This window comes from Haliotis rufescens, unplaced genomic scaffold (genome assembly GCF_023055435.1).
Source record: "Haliotis rufescens isolate VD_foot unplaced genomic scaffold, xgHalRufe1.0.p SCAF_6, whole genome shotgun sequence".
Lineage (NCBI taxonomy): Eukaryota > Metazoa > Mollusca > Gastropoda > Lepetellida > Haliotidae > Haliotis > Haliotis rufescens.
Window position 1 is genome coordinate 9,746,416 of NW_025964334.1, and position 14,597 is coordinate 9,761,012.

Sequence of the window (14,597 nt, forward strand, 5' to 3'; positions counted from 1 at the left end):
GCGAGACACTGTTTGCAGTGAGACAGCGAGACACTGTTTACAGAGAGACAGCGAGACACTGTTTGCAGTGAGACAGCGAGACACTGTTTTTCAGAGAGACAGCGTGACATTGCTTACAGCGGCTCACAGCGTGACACTGTTTGCAGTGAGACAGCGAGACACTGTTTACAGAGAGACAGCGAGACACTGTTTGCAGTGAGACAACGAGACACTGTTTTCAGAGAGACAGCGAGACACTGTTTGCAGTGAGACAGCGAGACACTGTTTACAGAGAGACAGCGAGACACTGTTTGCAGTGAGACAGCGAGACACTGTTTTCAGAGAGACAGCGAGACACTGTTTGCAGTGAGACAGCGGGACGCTGTTTACAGAGAGACAGCGAGACACTGTTTGCAGTGAGACAGCGAGACACTGTTTTCAGAGAGACAGCGAGACACTGTTTGCAGTGAGACAGCGAGACACTGTTTTCAGAGACACAGCGTGACACTGTTTGCAATGAGACAGCGAGACACTGTTAACAGAGAGACAGCGAGACACTGTTTGCAGCGAGACAGCGAGACACTGTTTACAGAGAGACAGCGAGACACTGTTTGCAGTGAGACAGCGAGACACTGTTTTCAGAGAGACAGCGAGACACTGTTTGCAGTGAGACAGCGAGACGCTGTTTACAGAGAGACAGCGAGACACTTTTTGCAGTGAGACAGCGAGACACTGTTTTCAGAGAGACAGCGAGACACTGTTTGCAGTGAGACAGCGAGACACTGTTTTCAGAGACACAGCGTGACACTGTTTGCAATGAGACAGCGAGACACTGTTAACAGAGAGACAGCGAGACACTGTTTGCAGTGAGACAGCGAGACACTGTTTACAGAGAGACAGCGAGACACTGTTTGCAGTGAGACAGCGAGACACTGTTTACAGAGAGACAGCGAGACACTGTTTGCAGTGAGACAGCGAGACACTGTTTACAGCGAGACACTGTTTACAGAGAGACAGCGAGACACTGTTTGCAGTGAGACAGCGAGACACTGTTTACAGAGAGACAGCGTGACATTGCTTACAGCGACTCACAGCGTGACACTGTTTGCAGTGAGACGGCGAGACACTGTTTACTGTGAGTCAGCGTGACATTGCTTACAGCGACTCACAGCGTGACACTGGTTACAGAGAGAAAGCGAGACACTGTTTACAGAGAGACAGCGAGACACTGTTTACAGAGAGAAAGCGAGACACTTATTACAGAGAGACAGCGTGACATTGCTTACAACGACTCACAGCGTGACACTGGTTACAGAGAGACAGCGAGACACTGTTTGCAGTGAGACAGCGAGACACTGTTTACAGAGAGACAGCGTGACACTGGTTACAGAGAGACAGCGAGACACTGTTTGCAGTGAGACAGCGAGACACTGTTTACAGAGAGACAGCGAGACACTGTTTACAGAGAGACAGCGAGACACTGTTTGCAGTGAGACAGCGAGACACTGTTTTCAGAGAGACAGCGTGACATTGCTTACAGCGGCTCACAGCGTGACACTGTTCGCAGTGAGACAGTGAGACACTGTTTACAGAGAGACAGCGAGACACTGTTTGCAGTGAGACAGCGAGACACTGTTTTCAGAGAGACAGCGAGACACTGTTTGCAGTGAGACAGCGAGACACTGTTTACAGAGAGACAGCGAGACACTGTTTGCAGTGAGACAGCGAGACACTGTTTTCAGAGAGACAGCGAGACACTGTTTGCAGTGAGACAGCGAGACGCTGTTTACAGAGAGACAGCGAGACACTTTTTGCAGTGAGACAGCGAGACACTGTTTTCAGAGAGACAGCGAGACACTGTTTGCAGTGAGACAGCGAGACACTGTTTTCAGAGACACAGCGTGACACTGTTTGCAATGAGACAGCGAGACACTGTTAACAGAGAGACAGCGAGACACTGTTTGCAGTGAGACAGCGAGACACTGTTTACAGAGAGACAGCGAGACACTGTTTGCAATGAGACAGCGAGACACTGTTTTCAGAGAGACAGCGAGACACTGTTTGCAGTGAGACAGCGAGACACTGTTTACAGAGAGACAGCGAGACACTGTTTGCAGTGAGACAGCGAGACACTGTTTACAGAGAGACAGCGAGACACTGTTTGCAGTGAGACAGCGAGACACTGTTTACAGAGAGACAGCGAGACACTGTTTGCAGTGAGACAGCGAGACACTGTTTACAGAGAGACAGCGTGACATTGCTTACAGCGACTCACAGCGTGACACTGTTTGCAGTGAGACAGCGAGACACTGTTTACTGTGAGTCAGCGTGACATTGCTTACAGCGACTCACAGCGTGACACTGGTTACAGAGAGACAGCGAGACACTGTTTACAGAGAGACAGCGAGACACTGTTTACAGAGAGAAAGCGAGACACTAATTACAGAGAGACAGCGTGACATTGCTTACAACGACTCACAGCGTGACACTGGTTACAGAGAGACAGCGAGACACTGTTTGCAGTGAGTCAGCGAGACACTGTTTACAGAGAGACAGCGAGACACTGTTTACAGAGAGACAGCGTGACATTGCTTACAGCGACTCACAGCGTGACACTGTTTGCAGTGAGACAGCGAGACACTGTTTACTGTGAGTCAGCGTGACATTGCTTACAGCGACTCACAGCGTGACACTGTTTACAGTGAGACAGCGTGACACAGATTACAGCGAGACACAGCGTGACACCTCTTATAGTGAGACACAGAGTGAAACTGTTTACAGTGAGACACAGCGAGACACTGTTTACAGCGAGACAGACTGAGACACTATTTACAGTGAGACACATCATGACACTGTTTAGAGTGAGACACAGCGAGACACTGTTTACAGCGAGACAGACTGAGACACTGTGTACAGCGAGACAGACTGAGACACTGTTTACAGGGAGACACATCATGACACTGTTTAGAGTGAGACACTGTTTACAGGTTGACAGATTACAGTAAGACATGCTTGATATTGAGGACCCGTTTACAGCGAGACGTTCTTTACAAGCAATACGTGTAATATGAGAATACTACGGTATGCGTTGCATTGGATTAAAACTTAATATTCTCCTCATGAAAAGATTTGACACCAGCCGGTACCAGTCAGCAAGCCAAGTTAACACCAGTCACATGAAAGAAACACCGAACAGTTAGTGTAAAACTATCTTGTGGATGCATTGTGTCCATTGAACATTACAAAATGAACGCTTTTAGCGTGGCGATCCTTTATGACATCATATCCGCTTGCGGTTCTTTCAATGTAGACAACTGCAGTGTCGAGAAATGTGAGATCGTATTTTTGTATTGGTGGCGTCCCATCATGGATATTGGGCGCTTTTATTCTTGCACCAAATGTCTGATGTTCACTTTCAACATTTTCCTCTGGGTAAGTAGACTAATTTGCCTAATTTTGCACAAATTAATATGTTACTGGAGGCAAAGCAACCCCTTTCCCCAAATCATTGTCAACCATATATGCGTGGCAATTGTTAAACTGTTGTCGTTACAGTCGACGTAAGTCTGGATCGAGTGATGTATTTTGATCCTTGATGTAGAGAGCTGGGGGAACCATGCAAGTAGCAGAAGTACTGTAAGTCCCCATGGTCCCCAGCATGATGTCCTACCTTTGGTTCGATCCCCTGTCGCGTCATACCAAAAGATGTTAAAAGATGGGACTTGTTGTTACCCTGCCTGGAGCTCGACGTTAGGGGGATTAAACAAGGACTGGTCGGCTCGGTTCGGTGTATGAATACTGTGTCTGAGTGGGGTATTCATGTCTCTCTCTCTCTCTCTCTCTCTCTCTCTCTCTCACACACACACACACATACAGTCTCTCTCTCTCCACACACACATACAGTCTCTCTCTCACACACACATACACACATACACAGTCTCTCTCTCTCTCTCACACACACACAATCACATACACTCGTCGCTATATGAGTGCAGTAATCTTGGACGCGACTCTCTCCCTCTCACACACACATACAGTCTCTCTCTCTCTCTCTCTCTCTCTCTCTCACACACACACATACAGTCTCTCTCTCTCACACACACATACACAGTCTCTCTCTCTCACATACACACACACATTCTCTCTCTCTCTCACACACACATACAGTCTCTCTCTCTCTCACACACAAATACAGTCTCTCTCTCTCACACACAAATACAGTCTCTCTCTCTCACACACACATACAGTCTCTCTCTCTCTCACACACACATACAGTCTCTCTCTCTCACACACAAATACAGTCTCTCTCTCACACACACAAATACAGTCTCTCTCTCTCTCACACACACATACAGTCTCTCTCTCTCTCACACACACATACAGTCTCTCTCTCTCACACACAAATACAGTCTCTCTCTCTCTCACACACACATACAGTCTCTCTCTCACACACACACATACACAGTCTCTCTCTCTATCACATACACACATATACAGTCTCTCTCTCTCTCACACACACATACAGTCTCTCTCTCTCACACACACAAATACAGTCTCTCTCTCTCACACACACAGTCTCTCTCTCTCACACACACATACACATACAAAGTCTCTCTCTCTCACATACACACATACACAGTCTCTCTCTCTCTCTCTCTCTCTCTCTCACACACACACACACACCCACACACACACAATCACATACACACGTCGCTATATGAGTGCAATAATCTTGGACGCGACGTTAAACCTTATGTCACCTTGCCTCCTGCCTTTGGTTGCTGGTGATCTATGGTCCATTTTTATATTGTATTGTTATGTATGGTCACATTATTTTATCGTTCCATGCTAGTTTCAAATACAAATCTGTGACTAAATGTATTATTATTAATGAGTAGCTTGTTTGTAATGTATTGACAATGGTCTTGATATATATATTTTACGTATGCTTCGGTACACTTTTATAATAGCGTATGAACACAACCATCTGTACTGAATGTAGTCTGCATTGCCTGAATAAATCAGTTATCGTGTGGAGTGGCCGTGCTGCCGCTGGAGGTGAGGTGAACGTCGTGGGGTTTAACGTCGCGACCAAGATTATAGCACTTATATATACGTGCATGCACGTGTGTGTGTGTGTGTGTGTGTGTGTGTGTGTGTGTGTGTGTGTGTGTGTGTGTGTGTGTGTGTGTGTGTGTGTGTGTGTGTGTGTGATAAAAATAAAAGCAGTTATTATCCCCCGCCACGAGTGGTAGGGGGATATAGGAATGGGTGCTGTCCGTCCCTCCGTCCGTCCTTCACGTTTCGTTTCCGATGCAGTACTAAAAAACATGAGCGATATCTTAACCAAACTTTGCACATAGATAGGTCTAGTGGTGAACTGGTACCTTTTGAAGGTTTGGGACTTTTCAAATAAATATTTTCGGGTTTCCATGGCAACGATTTTGATTTAGACCGGACATGTCATATTGGCGGGGGATATGGGTATTTCATGCTTGTTTTCAATATATTACAGTTCCTGGGAACGGGAGTTCTGACCTTTGGAATTTGGAGTCGTTTTGAACTATGGCAGAGCCCGGTCAACAAAGTCATTTCCACCATTGCCGGAGTATACATGACAGATTACATGTATATTTTTATTGGTTGTATTACGGTCATTCTTGGATCTTGCGGATGTTGCGGAGCTGTCATGCACAACAAATTGTTTCTGACAGGGGTGAGTGTAGTCGTACACGCTTCTGACGCCAATAGTACAAACTGATTTAAAGCAGACGTCTGTGGTCGTACCTACAAGCTGTAGGTGATATCTGTACAAGCTGTATGTGCTATGTGCACACATGTACGGAAGCGTAGTAGGGCCATGGTGAATGTTTTTGTCTAAGTATCTCCTACGTAGGACTTACTATCTCCTACGTAGGACTCATTATCTCCTACGTAGGACTTAGTATCTCCTACGTAGGACTTAGTATGGCCAAGAATAACTATCTAATCCTACGTAGGAGATAATAAGTCCTACGTAGAAGATACTAAGTCCTATGCAGGAGATACTGAGACAAAAAAAATTCACCGTGGCCCTACTACGCCCCCGTACACATGCAATACGTAAACAGAGACAAACGTACTTTTAAGTGTGTTTGGTTTTACGTTGCTTTGAACAGTATTTCAGTTATTTCAACTTGATGTGGGAGGAAAGCGCGAGGTGATTTACCACTATGGTGAAACCACCGAGACGGTGTGGTGTTGACGAACCTTGACATAATTCGAAAGAACGATCAAAGAATTGTGGCAAGCCTAACAGCAAATTAGATGTCTACGACTGGGCTAGCCGTGTTTCCGGTTTTAAAGGCACGTTTTGATAACAATAATAAGAATGAAGACAATTTTTGTGTTTGCAAATATGTCACAAAAGCTAAATTAGAGAAAAGATAAATCACGAAAAAAATTCAACTTACCCCATGTTTTGATCTTCTGACCGCCTCCGTGGTCGGGGTTCGATCCCCGACCGCGTCATACCAAAAGACATTAAAACTTGTTGTTACCCTGTCTGGCGCTCGGCATTAAGGGACTGAAACAAGGACTGGTCGGCTCGGAGTCAGTATACTGTGTCTGAGTGGGGTATTCATGTTAAACTGTGGCATGGTATCTTAGTGAGCTAGCACTATAAATCGGCATCAGTCCGGACTAGTACAAGCAGCTACACACACACACACACGTGCATGCACGTCGCTATATAAGTGCAATAATCTTGGACGCGACGTTAAACCCCATTTCACCCCACCTTTGATCTTCTGTTGAAGTCACCGAACCACAACCGAGACACTATAGCTTGAAAATTGCATTGGACCATTTAAACGTTATCGACACGTTTCTAGTCTGAAAACAGTCCCCGAAACACGGAAGATCCCAAACACAACTACATGTCGTAACATGCATGAAAAACATCACCATCAGATAACCATTTTTTCTTTGCCTCATTTTTAGCCGTGAAGATTCCGGGGTAGAATAGGTCTTCAGCAACCCATGCTTGCCGTAAAAGGCGACTATGCTTGTCGTAAGAGGCGACTAACGGGATCGGGTGGTCAGGCTCGCTGACTTGGTTGATACATGTCATCGATCCCAATTGCGTGGATCGATGCTCATGATGTCAATCACTGGATTGTCTGGTCCAGACTCGATTATTTTACAAACCGCCGTCATGTAGCTGGAATATTGCTGAGTGTGGCGTTAAACAACAAACAAACAAACAAACATTTTTAGCCGCCATATAATATGGGTGTATACCTTCTTTTGCCTGGCGATTTATGTTAGACAATACGGTACTAATACATCCATTTCAGATATCTTTAGGAGCACTTGTAACATCCGCCGCAATGGTTGGGATCGGTGTGAACATTCTGGCACAGAGGGATAGGGTAAGTACTACCCTATACACTTTATGCTTTGTTTTATTTATTTTTGAGGAAACTGTAGCCCGCAAGTGAGTGAGTGAGTTAATGCTTTACGTCACATCGGCAATATTTCAGCCATATCGTGACGAGAGCCCGCAAGTGAGCGTGGCCTTATTGTTTTCAGGTTTATAGAAACATTACGCAAAAGATTGCTTGGTTAGCTAATCAAATGCCATGAAATAACATGCAATTCATTTATATTACGGCTTCTCAGCTTAAAATGTTTGTTTTGTTTGTTTGTTTGTTTGTTTGTGTGTTGTTTAACGCCGCACTCTTTCAGCAATATTTCAGCAATATGTCTGTAAATACAAATGTCAAAACGGTCTAGGGAATACAGTCTGACATTTCTCGCTATCCTGACATTTCTAATCATAATGGAATAATGTTTAAAAAAATCGCGAGACAGTTATTCTTGTGTAAAATGTGCCAGGTGTAAATTGACGCTTACCTTTATGAAACAATTGGTATACGATGAAATGCATCAACCAGGGCAGTGAGCCTGACCACGAGCGGCTGACTGATAATTGGTGTCATGTTCCTGAAATATTGTCTATGGCTGTTTCAACAGATAGGCACAATTTGATGTATTACAGTAAACTACAGTTATAACGAACACGCTTATAACGAACTGACCGATATAACGAACAGTCTTATTTTTTAGTCCCGGACATTTGATGTATATATGCTGTATATAATTATGCTTATAACGAACTACTGTTATAACGAACTAAAATTAGCGGTCCCTTTGAGCTCGTTATAACCGTATTTTACTGTATGTTTTAAAGTGATGATCCTTAGCAAACTTTGAGTAGTATATATGTGTTGATGTTGATATACTCTGCGTATACTCAGTTGGTGATTAGTCGTATCTATAAAAAAAATTATGACCATTGTTTTTCTCTATGAGCAATGTATTTTTTCCTCTCGTTATTGTTTTAGTTGTTTTGTTAGTAATCAATTGCTCTTTCATGTAGTAGCTTTCAATTAAACTGTTATATATTTTTCAGGTGAAAGCGTCTATTGATGGTTTACTGCAAGATTATGTCAGGAAGATTAACAACCCTCAACATGATAAAATAACCATTGATCGACTCCAGAAAACGGTACAAGTCTTTACTCTATATCTTACTTTTCATTTGAAAATATTTAATGTTCACATTTTTCTAAAAATATTGAGTAGTGATAGGTATAGTATAGAATAATACATCACGGTATTGTACAGTATAGTATAGCATAGTGAGTGAGTGAGTGAGTGAGTGAGTGAGTGAGTGAGTGAGTGAGTGAGTGAGTGAGTGAGTGAGTGAGTGAATGGAGTGAGTGAGTGAGTGAGTGAGTGAGTGAGTGAGTGGGTGGGTGGGTAGGTGGGTGGTTGGGTGAGTGCGTGAGTGAGTGAGTGAGTGAGTGAGTGAGTGAGTGTGTGTAGTATAGTACAATATAGTGTGTTAGAGTATGGTACATGTTTAGTATAGTAAAGTGTAACATAGGTTTGGTTTGTTTGCTTGTTGTTTAACGCCGCACTCGGCAATATTCCAGCTATATGACGGCGGTCTGTAAATAATCGAGGCTGGACCAGACAATCCAGTGATTGATATCATGAGCATCGATCCACGCAATCGATGACGTGCATCAACCAAGTCAGCGAGCCTGACCATCCGATCCCGTTAGTCGCCTTTTACGACAAGCATAGTCGCCTTTTACGGCAAGCATGGGTTGCTGAAGACCTAATCTACCCCGGATAGTATGTCCCATGCTGTATAGTATAAAAGTGTTTGTGTGTGTATAGTATAGCATGGTACCGTACCGTACCGTACAGTGTAGTGTAGTGTAGTGTAGTGTAGTGTAGTGTAGTGTAGTGTAGTGTAGTGTAGTGTAGTGTAGTGTAGTGTAGTGTAGTGCAGTGCAGTGTAGTGTAGTGTAGTGTAGTGTAGTGTCGTTGTGTGTATAAATATGTCTATGGTGTAGTATAGTATAGTATAGTATAGTATAGTATAGTATAGTATAGTACAGCACAGTACAGTACAGTACCGTTGTGTGTATATATATGTCTATGGTGAAGTATTGCAAAGTATAGTTAGTAGTTAGTACAGTAGAGTATAGCGATAGGGATTTTAAGCCTCACTAGCGGCGGTGGTGGGCGTAAGGGTTCTCTTAAACTTTAAAACAACACATTTTTCTGACAACTAATTTGTCTTGTGCCATTAGTCTGGGACTGGCTGTCTTTGTGTAAAATCGTATCCCATGTTCAGGTGTCCATAGTAACTGTTATTGTGTACATTTCGCAGTAAAATGGCCTACTTTAAGTACAGTAAACTTCGTTTAAAACGAACTCAAAGGGACGGCTTATTTTATTTCGTTATAACCGTAGTTCGTTATAAGAATATATACAGCACATATACAGCAAATGGCAGGGACCAAAAAATAAATTCGTTATATCCGTCAGTTCGTTATAAGCGTGTTCGTTATAACCATAGTTCACTGTATCTTTAAATGTCATTTATTCAGATGAACTGCTGTTTTATCCACCATGTTGGCAATTACTCCTCATGCACACTGGACAACTTAAATAAGGTATGGCATTTCGTATGCAGAGACAATTATGTATACATATAGGATAGCAATAAAGATTAAGGGGTAGAGGACCTCGTGAAAATTGTAATAGTGGCAGATAACAATTTTATCGCTAACATTTTTGTTTGTTGGTTTGTTGTTTAACACCGCACTCGGCAATATTCCAGCTATATGACGGCGGTCTGTAAATAATCGAATCTGGACCAGACAATCCAGTGATTGACAGCATGAGCATCGATCCAAGCAATTGGTATCGATGACATGTATCAACCAAGTCAGCGAGCCTGACCACCCGATCCCGTTAGTCGCCTTTTACGACAAGCATAGTCGCCTTTTTACGGCAAGTATGGGTTGCTGAAGACCAATTCTACCCCGGAATCTTCACGGGTCTTATCGGTAACAAGAACGATGGACGTTGGGGAGTTGGGCCTATATTTATTGTCTATGTTTTTATGAGATTCTTAAGCCTAGTCGTATGACGTCATATTAAGACTGTAGCAGTTTCTTGTGTTGTAAGTTGTATCTTATTACATGTTTTGTTTCTAGTCTTGTGCTGATCAGATGTTTATCGTCACCTCCCAGAGACACAGGGTTATAGCTGACGTGGCGATAGGATGTGGGTTAGTGATGGTGAGTGTGGTGAACACATCAGTACTTGTTAGCACTTACACTTAACTATGACGGGGATGGTGTTAAGCCCATCGTCTCGGTTGGTGATGGTGGTGAAATTGGGTTTAACGTCGCGTCCAAGATTATTGCACTTTTATAGCAACGTGTGTGTGTGTGTGTGTGTGTGTGTGTGTGTGTGTGTGGCTGCTTGTTCTAGTCCGGACTGATGCCGATTTATAGTGCTAGCTCACTGAGATACCATGCCGCAGTTTAACATGAATACCCAACTCAGACACAGTATGCTTACTCCGAGCCGACCAGTTTTAGCCCCTTAATGCCGAGCGCCAGACAGGGTAACAACAAGTACCATCTTTTAACGTCTTTTGGTATGACGAGGCCGGGGATCCATGGTCTCGGAAAGGATGCTATATTCATAGGTGTCTACATGCATGCACTTCGTTGTTATCCTGACTGCCTCCGTCTAGTCTAGTGGTTGTGAGTGAGTGAGTTGGGTTTAACGCCGCTTTTATCTGTATTGCAGTTATATCAAGGCTTGTCAGCTTAATGTTGGAGGAAAGCTCGAAGTAATGTAGGTGTGAGACGTTTACCACTTCAGTGAAACCCACGAGCACGGTATGGTGCGGACAAATCTAGAAACATAATCGGGGCGACCTGGGATTCGAACCCGCAATCATAGGTTTCTGGCGTGTCCAAGGGACGAAACTCTGCACAGCGAATCGCGGCGCCTTAGACGACTTGGCCACCTGTGCCTCCTCTAGTCGTAGAGCGTCCGGCCGGAGAGCGGAAGGTCCGGGGTTCGATCCCCGGCCGCGTCATAAAAGACGTTAAACGATGGTACTTGTTGTTACCCTGTCTGGTGCTCGGGATTAAGGGGCCAGGGGCACGGGTGGCCAAGTCGTCTACCTGAAAACACCTGGATCTGCCTCTGATAATTAATAATCAATAATAAACATTTATCCAAGAAAATTAACACAAACACTTTTGTTCACGTTGACATTTATCGTAAAATTATTCCCAGGGCAAATACAATTGCTTGATATTTTTTATTGGTGAATTTTCATGACCAAGACATCTTCATTTAATCATCTATCCTGTTAAAACAGTGTATTTTATGTACGTAGTAATGAGAATTAACTTGTTTTATATTATTTTAAAAATGAGAAATCGATTAATTTCAGGGATTGTAGTAACTATGCACACAGAAAATTCTAACCTTCAAGTCTAATGTACCAAAGACGTCTTACAAATGTAATAGTGTTCATTCTGCATGTTTTGCCATCATGAGCATGGATCCACGCATTTTGGACACGATGACATGCATCAACCAAGTTGGCGAGTCTGACCACCCGATCCCGTTAGTCGCCTCTTACGCCACGCTGACATCGCTCTAGCCAAACTTTCCTCCTCGCTAAATCGTCCATTTCGCATGTAAATTTGACGAAATGACACTCTACTTTTGTTTGATGATTTAGTACACACCCACGCAACACAATACCCCATTTCGCGTCTTCATTACGCCGAGGTTAACGAAAAATCACTAGATTAGTAATCACTGTAAACAAAAGAAAATGGCGGACGTCTCTCCGCTATGACGTCACAGCTACCGCGTGGCCTCTAGCTTGGGTTTCGATTTGACTGCGCGCTGGTTTTGGGATCAGTGCAATTGTTTCTTCCTATTAGTATAATGAAATCATGCGTGCGTGCGTGCGTGCGTGCGTGCGTGAGTGCGTGTTTTTCATAATAGATCTCCTATAAGACCAGCATAGGTTCCTGAGGACCAAGCCTCCCAAGGGTGTTTGTGATTTCTTCAATCACACGATTAGTTTAAATTCCGCTGTTAGTAGAGGAAAGCTAGGTGGTTGTCACTATGGATCTACATTTGTGTGTGGAGTATAGTCAACAAGTTGTGTTCTTTTTGGCAGGGCTTAGGGATGATCATCTCGATGTTATTACTGTGCGTCATCAGAGAGATAAGGTGAGTGTTTCGTGTCAGTTCCAACTGATTTGATAATGACAGTTCAACAGGAGTACTGCAGTAGAATTGCACAATTAACGCAGCATCAATGCTGAATAATCGCGGTTGGTTGGTTGGTTGGTTGGTTGGTTGTTTAACGCCGCACTCGGCAATATTCCAGCTATATGACGGCGGTACGTAAATAATCGAGTCAGACAATCCAGTGAATAATATCATGAGCATCGATCCACGCAATTGGGATCGATGACATGTATCAACCAAGTCAGCAAGCCTGACCACCCGGTCCCGCTAGTCGCCTTTTACGACAAGTATAGTAGCCCTTTACGGAAAGCATGGGTTGCTGAAGACCTATTCTACCCCATCGCGGACGTTCATGGAATTGGCGCCTAACATTTGCGGAATGACCGAGGTACATTTGCGGATATACTGTAACGTACTTGCGCGGTATCGCAGACATTACTCAGATATTCCGCGGAAATATAAATTCCTAAAAGTAAATGTGTTTGAATATTTGTTTGGCCATTGTTTTTCTTTCTCGGAGAAGCTGAACCATTCTTTGCGCTTCACTCTTCAGGGCTTCACCATATCCAGTGAACAACTTTACGTTGTGGTTTTTTAGGGAAAATTGTGTTATATACTTCAGTGTGAAAGACTGAGTTTTCTGAAGTTGAGAAAAGTGATATTTTCATTGCAGTGAAGATACCTGTAACACTTGGTATTTCACTGTAGCGAACACGAAATTATTGTTATACAAGAGTTACCTCCCTGCAAATTGTCTCCCTTTATCGTAAGTGTCCAGCCCGTACACAAACTGTTGACTTCCTTGTTACGTTAGTTCCACACTGACAAGACAAAATAATGACAGATGGTCATTTATGGAGATTCCTGCCTTTTGTTTTTCTCTTGAAAATGTTTCGTTATAAACTGTAGATTTCCCATTTAATTCGTCATTCAAGACTGTTCGTTTCGCGATGCACCATTTTTGTTACTTGAATAGCGTGTATTCTTTCGCTTCCCACATCAATTTCATGAATATTATTTTGTTGAAGTTGATTTGGTATACATGTATAATCACATCTAAATGTATGCTAAAGAATGCTGGTGACCCGAAATATTTTGTGTAACTTTTGTTTATATTTTTAAAGATTTCTGTCGCAAATACAATTTACGGAATTTACGTTTCAAGGTTTTACATTTGTAATGAAATAATCTAATTTTCCGGTAGACAACAGCACAAACAGTATACGCCACTCGTGAAAATATCTTCCTCCCTCCTTCACTCGATGAGAGAAACGTGATATTTCACACGACACAGAAAATATTCTCCATATGTTTTCCCGTTTTTATTTTCCGGCTAATCTCTGACTCATGTTTGTTTTTATTTCAGCACGCATCCATACACAGAAACCTCCGTACTATATGTGTCTCAAGTGTGAATGGGGGGCACGGGTGCCCCATTCGTCTAGGGCGCCGCGATTCGCTGTGCAGAGTTGCGTCCCTTAGGATTTTGGGTTCGAATCCCGGTTCGCCCCTATTATGTTTCTAGGTTTGTCAGCACCATGCCCGTGCTCGTGGGTTTCACCGAAGTGGTAACGTCTGAGACCTGCAACACTTCGGGCTTTCCTCCCACATTAAGCTGACACGCCGTGATATAACTGGAATACTGTTAAAAGTGGCGTTGAACCATACTCAATCACTCAACTGTGAATGTCATCAAGTACTTTTATGCATTGCAGTATGTATTCACGTGTCTTTTGCGTGTCAACATCGCCTGTCATTTAATATGTGTAACGCAATTTATGATGTGTTATAAGTCAAATTTCACGTTGCATTTTTTTATATACATTTTTTCATGTTCAATGTTGACTATGTAATGCATGTATACAGTGAAACCTCGTAAGTCCCGAACTCTTCATTTCGGAAACCGCGTAATCCGGACAAATACTATTAGGAAGGCCTTTGATAAGGTCAGTTGACATAACTACTAACCAATGATT

At 43.3% G+C, this 14,597-nt stretch overlaps 1 protein-coding gene across 2 annotated transcripts; it reads left to right on the forward strand.

The window, feature by feature from the left end:
- The first annotated feature begins 3,296 nt into the window (after positions 1 to 3,296).
- On the forward strand, positions 3,297 to 14,103 carry LOC124151645 (CD9 antigen-like). 2 transcript variants are annotated; one of them, XM_046524210.2, is made up of 8 exons: positions 3,297 to 3,411; positions 5,495 to 5,695; positions 7,317 to 7,391; positions 8,435 to 8,530; positions 9,930 to 9,995; positions 10,542 to 10,625; positions 12,548 to 12,600; positions 13,988 to 14,103. In XM_046524210.2, exons 1-8 carry the CDS (start codon positions 3,346 to 3,348, stop codon positions 14,034 to 14,036), a joined length of 690 nt encoding a protein of 229 aa, XP_046380166.2. In that variant the 5' UTR covers positions 3,297 to 3,345; the 3' UTR covers positions 14,037 to 14,103. The 2 variants fall into 2 exon arrangements, with proteins under 2 accessions (XP_046380166.2, XP_048242530.1); XM_048386573.1 differs by lacking the exon at positions 7,317 to 7,391.
- The last annotated feature ends 494 nt before the right edge of the window (positions 14,104 to 14,597 follow it).

Coding starts and splice junctions, on each gene's coding strand:
- LOC124151645 (XM_046524210.2), top strand. CDS start 3,346: ATGGATATTGGGCGCTTTTATTCTTGCACCAAATGTCTGATGTTCACT. Junction 8,531..9,929: donor TTGATCGACTCCAGAAAACG/GTACAAGTCTTT, acceptor TCATTTATTCAG/ATGAACTGCTGTTTTATCCA. Junction 10,626..12,547: donor TAGGATGTGGGTTAGTGATG/GTGAGTGTGGTG, acceptor TCTTTTTGGCAG/GGCTTAGGGATGATCATCTC.